At 35.2% G+C, this 17,019-nt stretch overlaps 1 protein-coding gene across 1 annotated transcript in view; it reads left to right on the top strand.

The window, feature by feature from the left end:
* Positions 1–17,019, top strand: part of MTCL1 (microtubule crosslinking factor 1) — a 119,351-nt gene that overhangs the window by 83,022 nt on the left and 19,310 nt on the right. The window contains 5 exon segments of the mRNA XM_088130690.1: positions 7,521–7,613; positions 8,966–9,196; positions 10,678–10,866; positions 13,817–13,984; positions 14,952–15,200. Of these exon segments, the coding sequence (XP_087986816.1) occupies positions 7,521–7,613; positions 8,966–9,196; positions 10,678–10,866; positions 13,817–13,984; positions 14,952–15,200 (930 nt within the window).

Raw genomic sequence — 17,019 nt, 5'->3', positions numbered from 1 at the left:
AATAAGACTTATGACAGTTTTCTTGGACTGAGATGTTGGTGTACTTTCCTATGCTTCGATAGATTTATACCAGTCTATCACACTGTACATGTAGTTGTCGCTTGACGACCATTCACTCAGCAGCCAGTTGAAGTTATGATGGCACTAAACAAATGGTAGTTATGACCAGTCCTCAAAATTACAGCTGTTGCAGGGCCCCTGCTGTCACATCAAAATTCGGGTGCTTGACAACCCACCCACATTTATGACCTCAGTGTGTGCTTCAACTCCCCCCAGCTATCTCCCTTCATCTCTCCCCTTTTGGCCACCCTGCACTCCACCATTGCTTACCTCTGAAGCCCCCCGCCGCCCTTAGCTGATCTTCACCAGCTTCTTCCTCCTGCTGCTGATGAGGTGCGCCTGGGCGAGGCAGCTGCTGGCCCTTCATCAGCAGCAGAAGGAAGAAGACAACAAAGATCAGCTGGGAGTGGTGGTGGGTGGCAGCGGAGTGCAGGGGGGCCAAAAGGGCAAAGTTGAGGGGAGATAGGCAGGTGGGGGGAGTTGAAGTGGAGTAGGGTAGGAAAAGCATGTCCCTGCCTAATGAGCAGGACTACCGGAACTGCCATCACTAAGTGGTGCAGTCGTGATGTTTCAGCTAACGACCACTTAGTGTCAGAAATTCTGGTCCCAATTAGGGTTGTTAAGCAAGGACTACCTATATATTTATGTAATGGTATGTGGGAATGACCTTGGGAGACAGATGGGAGAGCCACAGACTGGACAACTGGCATGTAAAAGATTTCTCAGCCCACAGGAGAGAGGCATGGGAAGCATTTCAGAACAGACTGTCCCTAGTTTTCCAGAGAATAAAAGGAAGGGAGAAATACTTCCAGTCTTATAAGATTCTGTTAATGTAACCTTACAATAAAGATAGAGTTAGTACTCATGGTTGTGCTTCTTGTCTGGACTACCTCAAAGGGTTAACAATTTATTCTTGTGAATTTGTGATTAGTTGTACTTCTATACCAACATAGCTGAGTACAGCCCCTGTTGAATTTGATTGCTGTTATTTCTGATGATGGTAACTTGGTTTTATTATCAAGCTTCTGATGAAGCATAAACTCCTCTTTGGGTAGAAAGGCACAACTGGATATAATCTATAAAAAAACAAAAGAAGGAAGTTTTTGGATTTAACATGGATTTTTATTTATTTTATAATTATATTCCCCATTGCTGCCTTTAAATTGGCTTCTCTATTTTAATTTGCTTACTGAAAATGACAAGAAAAAGAGTACTGGGAACATTTCAGATCCCAACTTTCCTTCTGTTCATAAAGGAACTTTTGGATACACTCCTGTATGTTGTACACACATCCTTAAATATTACCCACACTGTTCCAAAGCATCCCAAAACTTTAAATCCCCCCTTGCCATTCACAGAAGCCTCCATTAGAAGGATATAGTTGAATATAATGTTGCTGTTGTTACTATTGTCCAAATATACATTTTCTAGCAAAATAACTGCATACTGGTACACTGCATATACTTCCTAGTTGGTGGAATGCAGGCAAAGTATGTTGCTTGCAAACTAGTCTCTAGATAAGACATTCTTACATGCATAGAACAGCATGAACATTCTTGGAGTAAAATTGGGTTTTGGTTGCGCTTGTGGCATATTGGCCAAAATATGCCCAAACTGACCATACTATTCCTACTAAAAAGCATTACTTGAAAACCTCAGTTGCAAAAACCAAGATTAAAATAGAAGTTAATATCTCTGGGCCGATCTGATGATAATACTGGCATTTGGAACATATGAGGAGTAAATGGTAAAGGGCATTAATTAATTAATTAATTAATTAATTAATTAATTGAAAGAAAGAAAGAGAGAGAGAGAAAGAAAGAGAAAGGAAGGAAAGAAAGAAAGAAAGAAAGAAAGAAAGAAAGAAAGAAAGAAAGAAAGAAAAAGAAAGAAAGAAAGAAAGAGGAAGGAAGGAAGGAAGGAAGGAAGGAAGGAAGGAAGGAAGGAAGGAAGGTAGGTTATATTTCTCTGAAAATAAGAGGAAGGGAAAGGATGTAATAAATACAAATGAAGGTGGTCTGATCTTGTGGAGTGGAGTTATTGAATATATAAAAGTATGTACTGATATCTAGGTGGGTACATATTAAAATAGGAATCCAGAGGTTGGTGATAATTACGACACTTCAGTAAATAGTGATAATGAAAGCGATGAGGTTTGGGGAAATTATGCAGCATTCTGTTGATGCTGAGAATGAGAGAATACAGAAAAAATAAGTGGGCCGTTCAGAGACCTAGAATGAATGAGAGTGGCAACAAGCTATTTCAAATATATGGTTTAAGCAAAAGTATATACATACTTGGCATAAGAATGAATACATTTCTGAAACTACAATTGATTTGTTTATGATGAAATACTCAGAAAATTAATGAAGGATACAAAGATATTGAGAGATTCTGGGTGTGGGTAGACCATTATTTGATAGTGTCAAGAGTAGTTTGGAGTGTGGGGGGAGGGGAATAGACAAGAATAATAAACACTGCCGGAAGAGAAAATACAAATCCTGTATGAAAAAGCATTAGAGAGTACCCTTTCCAGAATGAATTTAAAGTTATATAAGTAAATTATGTAATTTTGAGCACCACTGAATTAGAAATACGAAAATGGATGCTTGGGGTAATGGAGTGAAAGAGGCTGTGGATGAGAAAAATGCATATAAGTGAATGATTATTTCAAAAATGAAGATAGGAGAAATATTGTATTACATGAGTACAGAGAAAAGGTGCTTGCCAGCTATGTTGTCAAGCAGAGCAAGAAATGTTAAAATTAAAAGGCAGAGAAAATGAAGGACTATTTTGATGACAACAAATTTCGGAAGTAGGCAAAGAGGCTAAATAAGCCTCCTGAAGAGTGAATGGAATTAAGAAACAAAGCGATGACATGATTTGGGAAAGACTGAAGTGAAAGAATGTTGTAAGAAGTATTTTGGAGGTTTGTATGGGAATATAGCAGAATGGAACTGAAAAAGTGCTGCAAATATTTGTGTCTGAGAAACAAAGATTTAAAAGTGCTGTGAGAATGTTGGAAAATGATAAGGCTACAGATGTTGATGGTACAATTGGAGAAATGTGATAATATAGCAGTACCTATATGACTGGTTTAAGATATGTGAAAAGGATGAATCTATGCTTGATAGGAAGAATGGCATTGTTTTTCTTCTGCACAAAGGGAAAGATAGCAAGGCTGAATGGAAAAACTAAAGGGGGGTGGTAGTTTCTTAAGTATTTCTGGGAAGATATTTGGCAGAATTCTGATTGAAACCATACAAAAGGTGACAACAAACAGACTTTTAAAAATGCAACATGGTTTTATGCTATCGGGGTGTGCGGAACATATTTTTGCTCTTTAGTAAACTAAAGAGCAAAAGTAAACTGAAACTAAAACTATTAATGTTACTAAATGTATGAATGTGAGAAAGAAATGTAATTGCATGTGTACTGGTTTATAAAAAGCCTATGATAAAAAAATTAGGCTTGAATTATGGATTACTGTATTTTGTGCAAAGATGGATTTTAACATTGGTATAGGCCACTAGAAGCATGCCAAATGCGATAGAAATCAGCGGGAGAGTTTTCAACAACATCACTTTGACGTTTATTTTGTTTCCTTTAAGTGTCCACACAAAGAGAAAATTCTTTACCACTGATGGCAAAAGGGAAGGATCTGCTAAAATAGCAGTGTTTCCTGAAAAGATGACTGCAAAACCTTAATTAAAAAAATAATCTATTAGCCCAGTAGTTTCAGCCTAACTGAATCCAATACCAGTTTCATTGCCACATATCATCATTTTTCAAAATCAAGAGTAATAACTGTAGCTGTTGATTTGATCAAATTAGTTTTTTTCAAATAAGGCAGAAGCAAACTGGAACTGTGAAGCACTTGCACTTCCTGATCTTCCACACGTATTCTCACATCTGAACTTGCCACATGCACCCACTTTTTTTTATCAGTTTGCATAATTTTAATTACTCATTGGTTTTAATAAGTTTATTTTTTCTACCTTTCTAACATTTACTCAAATTTTGTTACTATATTAATGAAAACTATGAAGTCTTGTTTATAACAGATTTTATCCTTAAATACACAACGCCCTAAAATTAGACATTAAGACTCTCATTATAGAACTTGTAAATTATGTACAATGTATAGCTTTAAAGAAAGAATCCCTGGTCCAGATACAATTAATCTCAGCATGTAGACAACTGTGACTTGTGCTTCTTTATCTTCATTGGAATTAGGATTGACATACTGTACATCTGTGCATGGACACCTTTTAAGACAAAGAGAGAACAGATTGATTCTTCATCTCTCTATGCATCAGATGCATTTTGTATCTATATGAAGCTTCATTGAAAATAACTACAGCTGAGATTTTTGGTGAAAAAAATGCTGCCTAGATTTGTAGCTCCCTCATTCTCTTTAGTTTCTTTTCAACTGAGAAAGCAAGCACCTTATCTGGAACTTTTCAAACTGATTTAGCTGAGCTACTTACTATTTCTTCTCTCTTTCCCTTTCATTTTGTTTTCCTGTTTTCAGCTGGTAGCAAGAGGTCTGTGGCCTCCAAGGTACCATTCCATAATTTGCCAACTTTGGCAGTGGAACTACTCTAACAGTGGATATTCATTCACAGAGAGAGCGGTATCATCAGTAGATGATTCACCCAGTGGCTCTCCTTCAGCCAATTACTCATATTATACCAAGACCCATTAATAAGAAAAAAGAATAATCATTCCAAATTCTATAGATCTCCATTGTGGGTATATCATTATTCTTTGACTGAAGAGAATTGTATAAAGATGCCTGTGATCCTTGAGATCATTAGTGCAATCCCTACCTGCAATATGATGAGAGAAATCTACAAATACTGGTATTTTCCCACCATATTATAACAGATTGAAATGGATATATATGATAGCCAAGTTACCTGATGTTGAATCTTCAGTGGTAGACTGATTTATTGTGGTACCATCCTTGCTACTGATCAAGCCAACAAATTTCTGTATTTTCCATACCAGCAAGCATGTACTACGATGACATTTCAGTTTCATTTCAAACCCCTACAACATAACTGATAGGATCATCATCTACAGCTCAGCTGATCACTAAAATGACAGTGGCCCCTTCTCAAAGACAAGAGACTCCCACTCAGAGTCACAAATAGATGCAGTAAGCCAACAAGCACAAACCATAACACATTTACTTTATCATATTACCAATCACCAGCTTAGTGGGATATCAGCTCTTCCTTTAAGAAAAAAATATCCTTTTCTCTTACTTGCTAATGGATAAAAAAGACCTTGCCCATTTTATTCAGTTGTCAGCACAATAGATTAAAACAGCCATTAATCTAGTTAATTGTACTGCAACTTCTGTGATAAATGCTACAGCGTAAAGGCACCAAGATCTAATCACAGTACAGTAGTGGACAAACATCTGCTACTTACAGCAAAACATCCCTTTTTCAATATTCCTTCCATCCAGAAAAATCATGGGAGGTGTCTCCCAGATGAACTGGAATTTCCACTTAGGCCAATTAGTCATTAGATGATGCTGAACTCTTTAAGAAAGCCAAGCTTTCATAAATTATCTGCAATTCTTGGCAATACTGAAAGCAAAGTTGGCAGTATTAGCAAGCCTGTCTGGGGTTTTGAAACTAAACAAGGTTGAGCCTGGTTAGTACTTAGACTGGGAAGTTGAGAAAAATAGTAGCAGAAGAAGTCAACAGCAAACCACTAACACAATATTGTCAAGAAAACTTCATGGACATTCCTGTGTAGCCACAAAGTCAAGTCAAAGAAAACTCATATATTTGAATCAAAACTGTGAAAGGTTATGCAAAATTGAGCCACCATGATTTGACTGTAAGATTCTTCACTGATCATGGGGAAGTTTACAACTGTTTGTTTACACAATGGTTTCCTGAATCTTTATCAGTCTGGAAACCAACTCTTACGGAGTAACCTCTTATAGGAAGAGAGACTGGTTGTTCTTATGCTTAACAGCTTGGGTCCTGTAACACAGTCATTTTCAGACACTTCAAAGGTCTTGGTGGTGGTTAACCAATCACCAAGATGAAAATCCTATGCAGGAAGATAATCTCATTTTACCATTTTGACATCATCTCTAAGTAGTATATGCCAAATACCTGTGGGATTAATACTATATTTGAAATTACCTTCTCTGTAAAGGAACAAAGTCTTTTTTTGTCATTTATTAAAGTGTTTGTGGTAGCTATCTCAGCAGATACTGAGCCTCACAGTTTTTCTTTTTAGAGTACTCAAAACCATCCAAATACAGAATACTACCTGCATCTTAAGGCAGTATTCCTTGCAGCAGTTACATCACTTAAAAGTGCAGGTGTACTCTGCAATTTTCTTCAATCCATCTTTTCTGTGGTTCTTCCTGGAAAACATAATTCTCTAGCCTAATGTTATTTTCTTATCAAATGTGTCATCATATTTTTTTACATGAAGCAATCTTTAATCCTATCTACATTTTCTCTTGCTGTCCATACACCTGGAATATTTTTTGTGGACAGTGGATGTGCACAGAACCCCAGTATTTTGTATTGAATACACAAAGATAATTTGCTATTCTAAAAGACTGTTTAAACATTATGCAGGCCCCATGAAGGACAAACCTGTTTCACTTCCAGTATTTCCTGTCAGTAACTTGTTAATGGCAAGAGATTCTCACAGAAGGATTGTAAAAATATAAACTCTCACTAATGACTAAGTGTGGGTGATGGAATGCAAGAAGTCTATTATCAAGGGGGAAATGCAGAAAAAGAAGGGATTGGATTTGAATTAGGAGATACAAGTTCTGAATCAGTCTTTTACAACTGTCAACTGTAATGGCTACTGTTGCTGATTTAGATTTACTTACTAACAGTGCGGTTCAGGATTTTGGAATGCTTCAGCCAAGTTCATGCCTGCCTAATGAATTCTCACTATCCTAATGAAGCATGACATTACCTGGGTCAAAGAACTCATTAGCTTAATCTCTCACTATCTGCCAACATTCTAATTTTCAGGTACTCTGGTTCCAGGAGTGTTGTGTTGATGAGGCTGAAACCAAAATAGGCTTCCAATCCAAAATTTCAGATTCAGTAACTTTTGTAAGGGCTTCTGCGCAGTTCCAAAATCCATACATGTGAGTGCACAGGTAACTATGGTTACAAGTAACCTACCTGTTCATACCACATAGCTAAAGCAGATCCTCGTATGGATCTACTTCCACATTCAATCAAAGTAAGCATTTCCAGATTCACCAAAAGAAATTTTTTGTGCGGGTTTTTCATTTATTAGAATGTTTCACTAATTATGAACAGAGCATGTATTTGAACATTGTCTTGATTGTGTAGTTTTGAGTCTCAGTGGCATATGTCCTATAGTTTTGTTACCCTTGTAAGAACTGTTATCCTGCTGATCAGCTCAGGGACTGCCATGTTTTACCTGTACAGAATGTATCGATACAGGAGCTTCAGGCTCAGCTCGAGCAGGAGGTGAAACTTCGTCAAGAAGAGCAAGAAACATTTTCAGAAAGGATAATTCAGGTAAATACATTTAATAATTACTGGAAGAGAACTCCTTTTCTTACTATTGGAAGCTCCATATATTTGTGAAAAAGAATTCAGAAGTTTCATAGATGTTTGGTTGCTTAGAATTGTTGAAATAGCATTAAGAGAAAATTTTTATATATATATATTTGGCCTATATAAATTTCCTGTATAAATAGGAATCAAGTTCTGGCCTTTAGTCATATTATTTGGAAAGGGGATTTCATGATTACAAGAATATTATTGGCTACAGGAGTATTATATAGTATAAAGCTTTGTGATTCTTACTTTGATTTTCTGTGTAGTTCAGTTCTATATATTGTAAGCTGCTGTTGTAAAACCTATGTAATTGGAATCTACTGAAAATTATTAGTGTCTGGAATAATAATTTGTTATTGTCTCTAATAACAGTTTATATAAAAGAATTTTGCAAAGAGCATCTAGAAGTTGTCTTTTAAAAATTATTTTATTATATGCTTTATTATAGATAAAGCAGATATGAAATTGTAAGTTTTATTGTGTAATATTTGGTTTTTAGATACAGCATAGCATCAGTTGATTGATGGATTACAGTACTATAAACTTTTAGTAGTGACATTTAATTGACTATATATATTTTGCATGTTTCTTTGTTTAAAAACGCAACAGTAAGGTCTTAGAGCAGGCAAAAAACAAATCTGTTGTTGGATATTTGAACATTTGAGTAGAGAGAGATTCTTCATATTCTCTGCCTGGATGGTTCATATTCATATCATATTCCCTGGATGGTTTCTTCTACCAAGATTTCCAAGGATGATTCATTACTAAGGCCTTGTCAACAATTAGCCTGGAAAGCAAGAGTCTCTCTTTCCTAAGACATAAAAATAGTACTGTACTCCTCAAAAAAGAAATATTCCCCACCCAAAGGAAAAGAAATAAATTATAATTAATAAACCCTATTGGTTTTTCTAATTATAAGTTGAAAATGAAGTTAGGAATTGCAATTCCTTCATAAAACAATATCAAGTTCAGGATCATATAAGCAACATATTGAAAAGATTCAGTGAAGAGTCTGTGTTTATACATAGGGAATACAGATGCTTACGCTACAGAAATCTGATCCAGCTTGTTACAATAAATGAGCTGTGTAATTTTTTTTTCCAGCAGGCTATTATGGTTAATTAAATTAAGTCTGCAACCTGTGATCTTTGGGTTTCTTGAAAGACAGATCCCTTGACAAAATCAGGTGATAATAATTAGAATTAGCAATCTTGGTTTATTTGCTCAAATGGGTGTGGGGGGAGATTCCAGTAACAAGCCTCTTAAGGGCAATATTCTATTCATGTTGTGCACACTTGTTCTATTTAAAGTTGGAAGAAAACCATCTGCAAAGCTTACAAAGAAAAGATTTGGAGGTACAAAGCTTGACTTTGCAGAACAAACTGGAAGAGAAGACTTGGAGTCAGGAGAAAAATCTGATGGATCAAGAACTCAGGCATTTCAAGCAGAACATTTTTATCCTCTATGTCAAATTGAAATGGTTGCTGAAACACTGGCGACACGGCAGGCAGATAGAGAAGCAAGGAGAGGACATACTTGAGGTAACTGTCCCATGTTATATAATGGAGTAAAAGCTAGAAAGAAATGTGATGAGGAAATTCCATTATAAGCAAAATACGTTTTAAGAAATAACATTGCTTCAAGTCAGGACACCAGAACTACTTTAATTGTGGCATTGTAATCTCTGTCACATTATTTTTAAGCAGAAAAGATACTAAACTGGTGTTTGAAACTAACTAATTAGGCTTAGCAAAGAAAAAAAAGGTAGGAGTATATACTCATTTATGCAGTAATCCCAGATTATCTGTTCTCTGAAATCCTAAAGCTGCCACAAGACTGTGGGACAAAATAACTTTGCAAACCCAACATTTTGCTGCCTCTCCTGTAGTTTGGGGTAGCCCCATCTTTCTTCAGAAGAACCAAATGATACTTTACACTAGAATCAAAGTATTATATGGGAAAATAGAATTATAATGTATTCTGTTTATTATGAGTGACTTTGAGCCAGTCACTCCCTCTCGGCCCAATCCACCTCACCAGGTGGTAGTTGTAGGGAAAATAGAGGCCAGAGGATTTTGTATGCTACCATAAATTTACAAAATAAAGGCATGACAGAATTATGTATTTATTTCCCTTAGTAACTTATCACTGAGAATGAATGGGAAGACTGTTTTTTAAAGCTATTTGGCGAAAGTAACTTAGGAAGGAATCCATAATCATTTTTTGTGTCGTATTGATGCATCTGTCATATTTGCCATGTCTTTTACCATTTATTAATTTTGTAGCACATATATTGATTTTATCCAAACTAACAACAGGAGCAATAAAAATAATTATACAGCAGCATATTCTCTTTTTAAATTCATTTATATACTATAACATATATAAATGTATAGTGAGATATAATATATAATGTATAGTATATAATGTATAGTGAGATGGGTAGCATATATAAATTTGAAAAATAAATAAAATATATCACCAGTATAGAGGCCATATCAATACAATTAATTACAGTTGCCCAATATAAGATTAGATCTGCAATCACCATCTTGGAAACTACAAGATTTGCTCATTATGATTAAAATAATGGTTTGTTTACATATGTATTGATTTTTAATCTATGAAGTGTTTATTAATTTTATTAAATCAGCTTTTTCCAAACTACAGTCCTCTAGCTGTTAGCACCATACAGTTTCCTGTTAAAGAATTCTGGGCTATTGGTGCCAACACATCTTGAAGGCACTAAATTTGGGAAGCTTAGTTTAATACAAGTCATGAACAAACTATAAATTAAAAAAATAGATTCAAGAAATAAGGTTACTCCCTGACATAAATTTTTGTCCACATGGGTCTTTTTTACTTTATCAGTCTGGTTTCATAAACAATTAAGTATCCATAAACTCATAGAAAGGGAATAAGGAAAATCTATAAAAGCAGGTAATTATATGGTTACTGAAACTGATGGATCAAAGCTTTCATATACGAATGAATTTTTTATTTAATTCATTTGCAATTTTAGTTGGAACACCTTGATCCCATGCTAGAATTCACCTTTCAGTCTGAACAAAAAGGTGATGAAGAAGGGGAAGAAGAGGAAGAAGAAGACATCGTTTTTGCAGTGACAAATTACTCCCATCATTCCACAGTGGAAATAAGTGACCATGGACCACAACTACAGACAGCAGAGTTGTTGCAGCTACAAAAGCAGGTATCAAGGTGCTTATTCTGTCATGAGAGTTACCTGTGTGATCTGTTATTCTATCTATTCTGTCTATTGTATTTTTAATAATAAACATCCCAAACAGAAAGCAGTGTTTAAGTGTTTTATCTATTATATTTACATTAATTGGGAAGCAAAACATGTTACTATTTTGACTAATATTTAAATGAAATATTCTATTTCGTTTAAATAGCATGCTGAGAAAGGTATATAATTGACTGGTAGTTTGCAGAATGTACATGTTTATCTCACCTAAGCATCTCCATAGCAAGTTACTGTCTAATAATTACTGTAAGAGTTAATTCATTTTAATATCTTTTTTCTCCCAAATGGATTGAGAGAGTTTCCTATTTGGGGCATGATCTAGATACATATGCAGTTAGCCAATGTAATTTAGCCAGTGTATTTTGATCTTAAGTATGATAACTTAAGATCACTTTGATCTTAGTATGTTAACTTAAGATCAAAGGAAAAAAATAATTTATCATTCAATAAAACTTTATTAAAGCAATGAACAATATAAATAATAAAACATAAGAATTAATTAATAACTGAAGCAAATAAAGATAACCAAATAATAGTTTCAAATAGCTGTGATGAGCAGTGTTGTTACATTCAGAAGTCAAAAGCTAATCTAAATGCAAAGGGTTTTAAAATGTATTTAAATAAATCATGCTCTCTGTTCTATTGGACTTGATACATGACAAGGTTTCACAGTCTTGGGGTTAAAACAGTGCATCACTGCTAATTCTACTAATAGGCACAAGTAAAAAGGTATATATTTTAATAGATACGTATAGAATAAATATGTTGAAAATGAAAATTGACATGAATAGTAAGAACTGGTAAATGCTGATATAGATAGAAATATTTCAGTTTGTGTATGTGCAGCAAAGCAGTAGCATTTAAAGCAATGTTTCCAGGGAAAGAATATAACTAGGTTTAAACTATCTATGAAAGGGTATTTGAATTTCCAAAATATTACAGAAATGACGTTCCACTTTTTTTCAACCTTGAAAGATATCTGCATATTTTCTTGGGATAATAGTTTGAGTAGTTCTATGTTTGATTCATCATATGGTACCGAGTCAAGGATGTATTTTACAATGACAAATTACTCCCATCATTCCACAGTGGAAATAAGTGACAATGGACTACAACCACAGAATTGTTGCAGCAACAAAAACAGGTATCAAAGCAAATGTGCAGGTGCTTATTCTGCTTCTCCAGAATGATCTGTCCTGGCCCTTCAGGTTTCCAACAGTGCACCAATTGCTGCTGTAATTAAGTCCATCCACGTTGTTGTTGGTCATCTTCTTCTTCTCTTTCTTTCCAATTTTTCCAGCATTATAGACTTTTCAGGGGAGCTGAATCTTTGTGTAATGTGTCCAAAATATGATTATTTGAGCCTGGTCATTTGTACCTCAAATGAGAACTCTTCCCTTGTGTTTCCATGTCTGTTTCTTCTTCTCTCTTCTAATGGCTAATTCTTGTCCACCTTTAAAAGTACTTAAGAAATGTGGGGAGGGAGGGAGGAAAGGCCTTTGTGCAAGTACACACCTAGTTATCTGGAAAATTTAGTTATAGCTCTTGATGTGCCTGTGCGCTCAACCCAGCCATCTATTACTTTCTCATACCAAAATAGCCACATCATGGCTTTTTCCCAACTACTGTCAGTCCTCTGGATTCAGTTTCCACCAGAATTACATTGGAGCCTGAGCCATCACAATTTAAAACAATATCAAAAATATTTTTGTGGGCCTTTGTGATATTGGTTTAAGTATTTTAAGTAGAAATGTATTTATATTTAAATATAAGTTTTGGTGATTATTTTAAACGTTATGGGCCATTCAGGTTACTAGGCTCTGTATTTTAGTTATGATTTTAAAGTGGGTTTTACTGACTTATTGTATTAATTTTTAATGTTCTGTATTATTTTGTATTGCTCTTGGTAATAGGAGCATAAAAATAAAACTAATACTACAGTACTATTCGAGAATGAGGCAAAAATAAAGAGTTGCCTCAACAATTGATTCCCTGCCAGTCACACTTGAAATAAATTGTTTCATTTGATCTGAAGTAACAATCTATTAATGTAATAAACACAAAAATGCTAAGATGATCTTACTCATTCTAGAACATTGCTGTTTTGTGGGACTGCATCCCATTTTTATGGAATACTGAAAGTTAAAGACTAAATAGAAAGGATGAACAAGAAAGTACAAAAACATGCATGTATTGGGTGCAGGCCTTATTAGACATTTACTCTTGCTGGAGCATTGCAAAAACCATGCCATTTAGCTAAGTTAAAATGCAGTCCTCTTCATGCTTTGGTGTAGGAGTTAAGATAACGGACTAGGACTGAGGATAAAATGAAGAAAGAACATCATGCAAAGCACCTTGTGCTTGTGAAACATGAATGTAGCAGAAAATAAGATACAGTGCAGTGTCAGCCTGCAAAGGCAGGACCAAACACTAGTGTGCTTAGTGAGAGAGGCAGAATAGATACTAAGGCATATGAAATAGCTATTATTTCTTAAATTCTGACTTTATCTCTAATATAATAAATTTATTGGAAAAATAAACATGACATTTTAAGTTTCACCGCTTCCAAAAACTAGCAGGAAAAAGTTCTGAAAAGGAAACGAAGGCCTCCATTTTCTGTGTGCTAGGGACCAATATACTATATACTGTTTTTAAATGACTATCTATCCTAAAAATTAATTAGTTCAATCACAGTGTTAAAATTTATTATTAATTGGGGAGAAGCACCATTGGCAAGTCTTTTATGGACTTGCTGAATATTCATTTTTTCCAGAACATCCTCCTTTTTGAAGCTTACAAATATATGGGGAGAGAAGACTTTTGATCCAAAGGTCTGTAAAGTGGTGGTTGATTTACGATATTTCAGAACTGCTAATAGCTTTGCTTTTTTCAGGCAAAGGAAAATAGTCGACTCTTGCATGCCCTGAAAATATTGTTGGATAACTTCCAGTCAGAACTCCAAGATGATGAGCAAGAACGTCTTGATTTGCAACAACAATATGCCACTGACAAAGCTGCATGGGAAATGGAATGGACTAAACTGAAGTGTCAGATGGAGCAGGTATGGTTCTTCCCATAATTTGAGTCAAAGGATATAAGGCTGTAAGTGAGGTACAGGTCCCAGCAGAGATGTGTGCAGGGTCTGATTGATTTCATCAACATTTTGAAAACATTACGAGAGCCAGCTTAGTGTAGTGGTTAAGGCATCAGGCTAGAAACTGGGAGACTGGGTTTTAGTCCTGCCTTAGGCACAAAGTCAGCTGGGTGACTCTGGGTCTGTCACTCTCTCTCAGCCCTAGGAAGGAGGCAAGGGCAAACCACTTCCAAAAAACCTGCAAGGACTTGTCCATGCAGTCACCAGGAATCAAATACTGACTTGAAGGCACAAAATTTTAAAAATTATTTATGACACAAGTTCCACTCCCTAGGGATGTATGGTGTTATCATAAGTTATAAAAAGGGGCAGAGCTTGTGTTTCAACTTGCCAGCAAGATTTGTGAAATGCTGGATCTTCCCCCTGAATTACTCTGTAGACTGTCTGTTGCTTTAGAATGAGGGCACTTCCACATGGTGCTTTGGTGCTTGGACTGGCACTGCACCTCTGTGATCCTATGCTGTCATTGGCATTGGGTAACTCAGATTATTTTTTTCACACAGTTCATATTGCACAACCACGGTTTTCCCATTTGTGATGTAGTATTGCTGGTGTAGTCAGGTAAAGAAGGTTGGTACATGAAATACATTTACATTTGGTTTGTAGCTCAGAAAATACCCCAAGGGAACTATAAGATTGTAGTACTTTCTTTGTGCTATAGAGCAGCAGAGATAGTATACATTCTGAGCCATGAATCATGAACTTCAGTGAGATATTTAATTGAATTGCAATCTTAAACTATCAGTTAGATAAACATGGTTCCCATTTTATAGTTGTCCTTTGAAATCAAAATGTTTTAAATGTTAAAGCATATGTCAAATTTCATAGCAAATTCTAATATTTTCATTTCTTGAAGTTTTGTTTTAATTTACAGCTGGAAGGGAAGAATGAAAAAGCACAGAGTCAGACTGGTTTTGATGCCACAACAGCTTTCAAGAGGGAGAGAGAAGAACACAAGAAACTCTTGGCAGAGAGTCATCGATTAGTAATGGACTTGCAATGGCAAATTCAGCACAATGAGAAAAACTGGAAAAGAGAAAAGGTAGAGCTTCTAGAACGGCTGGACAAAGACCGGCGAGAGTGGGAGAGGCAAAAAAAAGATCTGCTCAGGAGGGTAGAACAGGTACGCTGCAATCTTCTGACTAAGACAAGATACATCTTGGGGACTGACTGCTCCAAAGGCATATTATATTTATGCCCTTCAGTAAAATTTGTTAATCGGAAGAGGTGCTATCAAACACCTTCCAGTTTGTTGCCACCATAGTCTACCATGGCTCTCCTTCTACAAAGTCTACAACCAAATAAAAAGCACTCTTACTAGTACTTGGGAAATTTGTTAAAAATTAAGTTTCTTTCCTTTTTCATTTCATTTCTGTCAGAAATATTACTTTGCTTCTTAGACCTCACATGTTTTTCCTTTACTTTTGAAAACCAAAATCCGCAGTGCTTATTTTTCTTGAGATTCTCATCATAAGTAAAATTTTTAACAGGAAAGCAGTTGTAAACTGCAACATATGCACTTAGAGGTGTTCAGCTGCAGGAGATAAGTGTATTTTGAAGTTTCTATGACCCTATATGGAACCAGGAGAATTCAGATTTTGCAATCATGATAGCCTTTTGCAACAAAAGCAGAAAATTTTTCTGCCATGTTAAAGACTAACCAGTTAATTATAACATGAACTTTTATGGACTAGCCTTCACTTTATTAGATACATTTTTAAAATTTATTTTATAGGTGGGTACTTTAGTCTCAGAGATGCCTGCTTTAAATATTTATGTTATGAGTCTTTATCTTAGACAGTGATGAAACTTCCTAAATAACTGAGCCACCTTATATCTGATGGCCAGTTGCAAAAATTTATGAAATAATGGGATTATCCTGCCTGTACATTATAATATACATCTCTTCAATAGAAATTTTACACAGATACATGTTTTCACATACCAGATATTTTCCAGCCTAAATTTTTGTCCATGAATTATTTAGATTTTGTGATCCTGATTTTCATAATGAATGTTCAAGAAGGCTAATACACAGTTTCCAAAGATTCATGTGCATGATCACTAATCCTTTATTTTATAAATAAACTGTACTTAGAAAATTTATAGATTGCTACAACAATAAATCTAACTACAACTGAAAATAATAGATCTTCTACCTCCAGTAAAAATACTACAAAATCACTTCATATCTTGTTGGCTTTTGAAATTATAATTAAAATGCTTTTCTACCACTGGCTGAGTTTTCCTATCCCCAAAATGGAATACTTTGCTTAGCTTCCACTGACATGTGAGAAAACTAAAAAGGAGACTAGACTATGGGCGGATCAGTTACAGAATAGCAGTTGAAAATCTGGAATTTGCCTCATATATATATATACACACAAGCATATGTACTAATAATGAAACAACACTTGTAGGGCAGGATATTTTCAGATATATCATTGCCCGTAATTCAGCAACTTTTTAACAGCCAAATGACACTTTCTGTGGACACCATTTGTGAATCTCTGTAAACTCAGTGTCTGGATATGCAACATACACAAGAAAAAAAGAGGCAATAATTTGAAACATTTAAAAACAAATGGGAGTCAACATATGGTAGTGATTAAGGTGCTGATCCAGGAGAGTCATTCACTTTCAGACCAGTCTACCTCACAAGACTGTAAGAGTAGGAATAAAATGAAGACCCCCATGAGCTTCTGGAGAAAAGGCTGCATGTAAATCTAACAGATAATGACACTAAAAACAACATTAAAAATAAGAGGCCAAGACCATAACTAATATGTGTTGATTTATAATTCTTAACCATTTTACTTCTGACAAGTTAGGTCATGTTACAGAAAAGAGAAACATTTCCAATTATACAAAGCGTACATCATTTGGGGTAATAGTACTAGCTTATATATATAAGAACATTGACCTACATTTTAAAGGAATAA

This window comes from Python bivittatus, unplaced genomic scaffold (assembly GCF_059951505.1).
Source record: "Python bivittatus isolate LINGU-HERP-01145 unplaced genomic scaffold, Pbiv_v1 ctg000840_np1212, whole genome shotgun sequence".
NCBI classification, from domain to species: Eukaryota; Metazoa; Chordata; class Lepidosauria; order Squamata; family Pythonidae; genus Python; species Python bivittatus.
The sequence above is the reverse complement of the archived record's forward strand: the minus strand, read 5'-3'. Positions and strand labels throughout refer to the sequence as shown.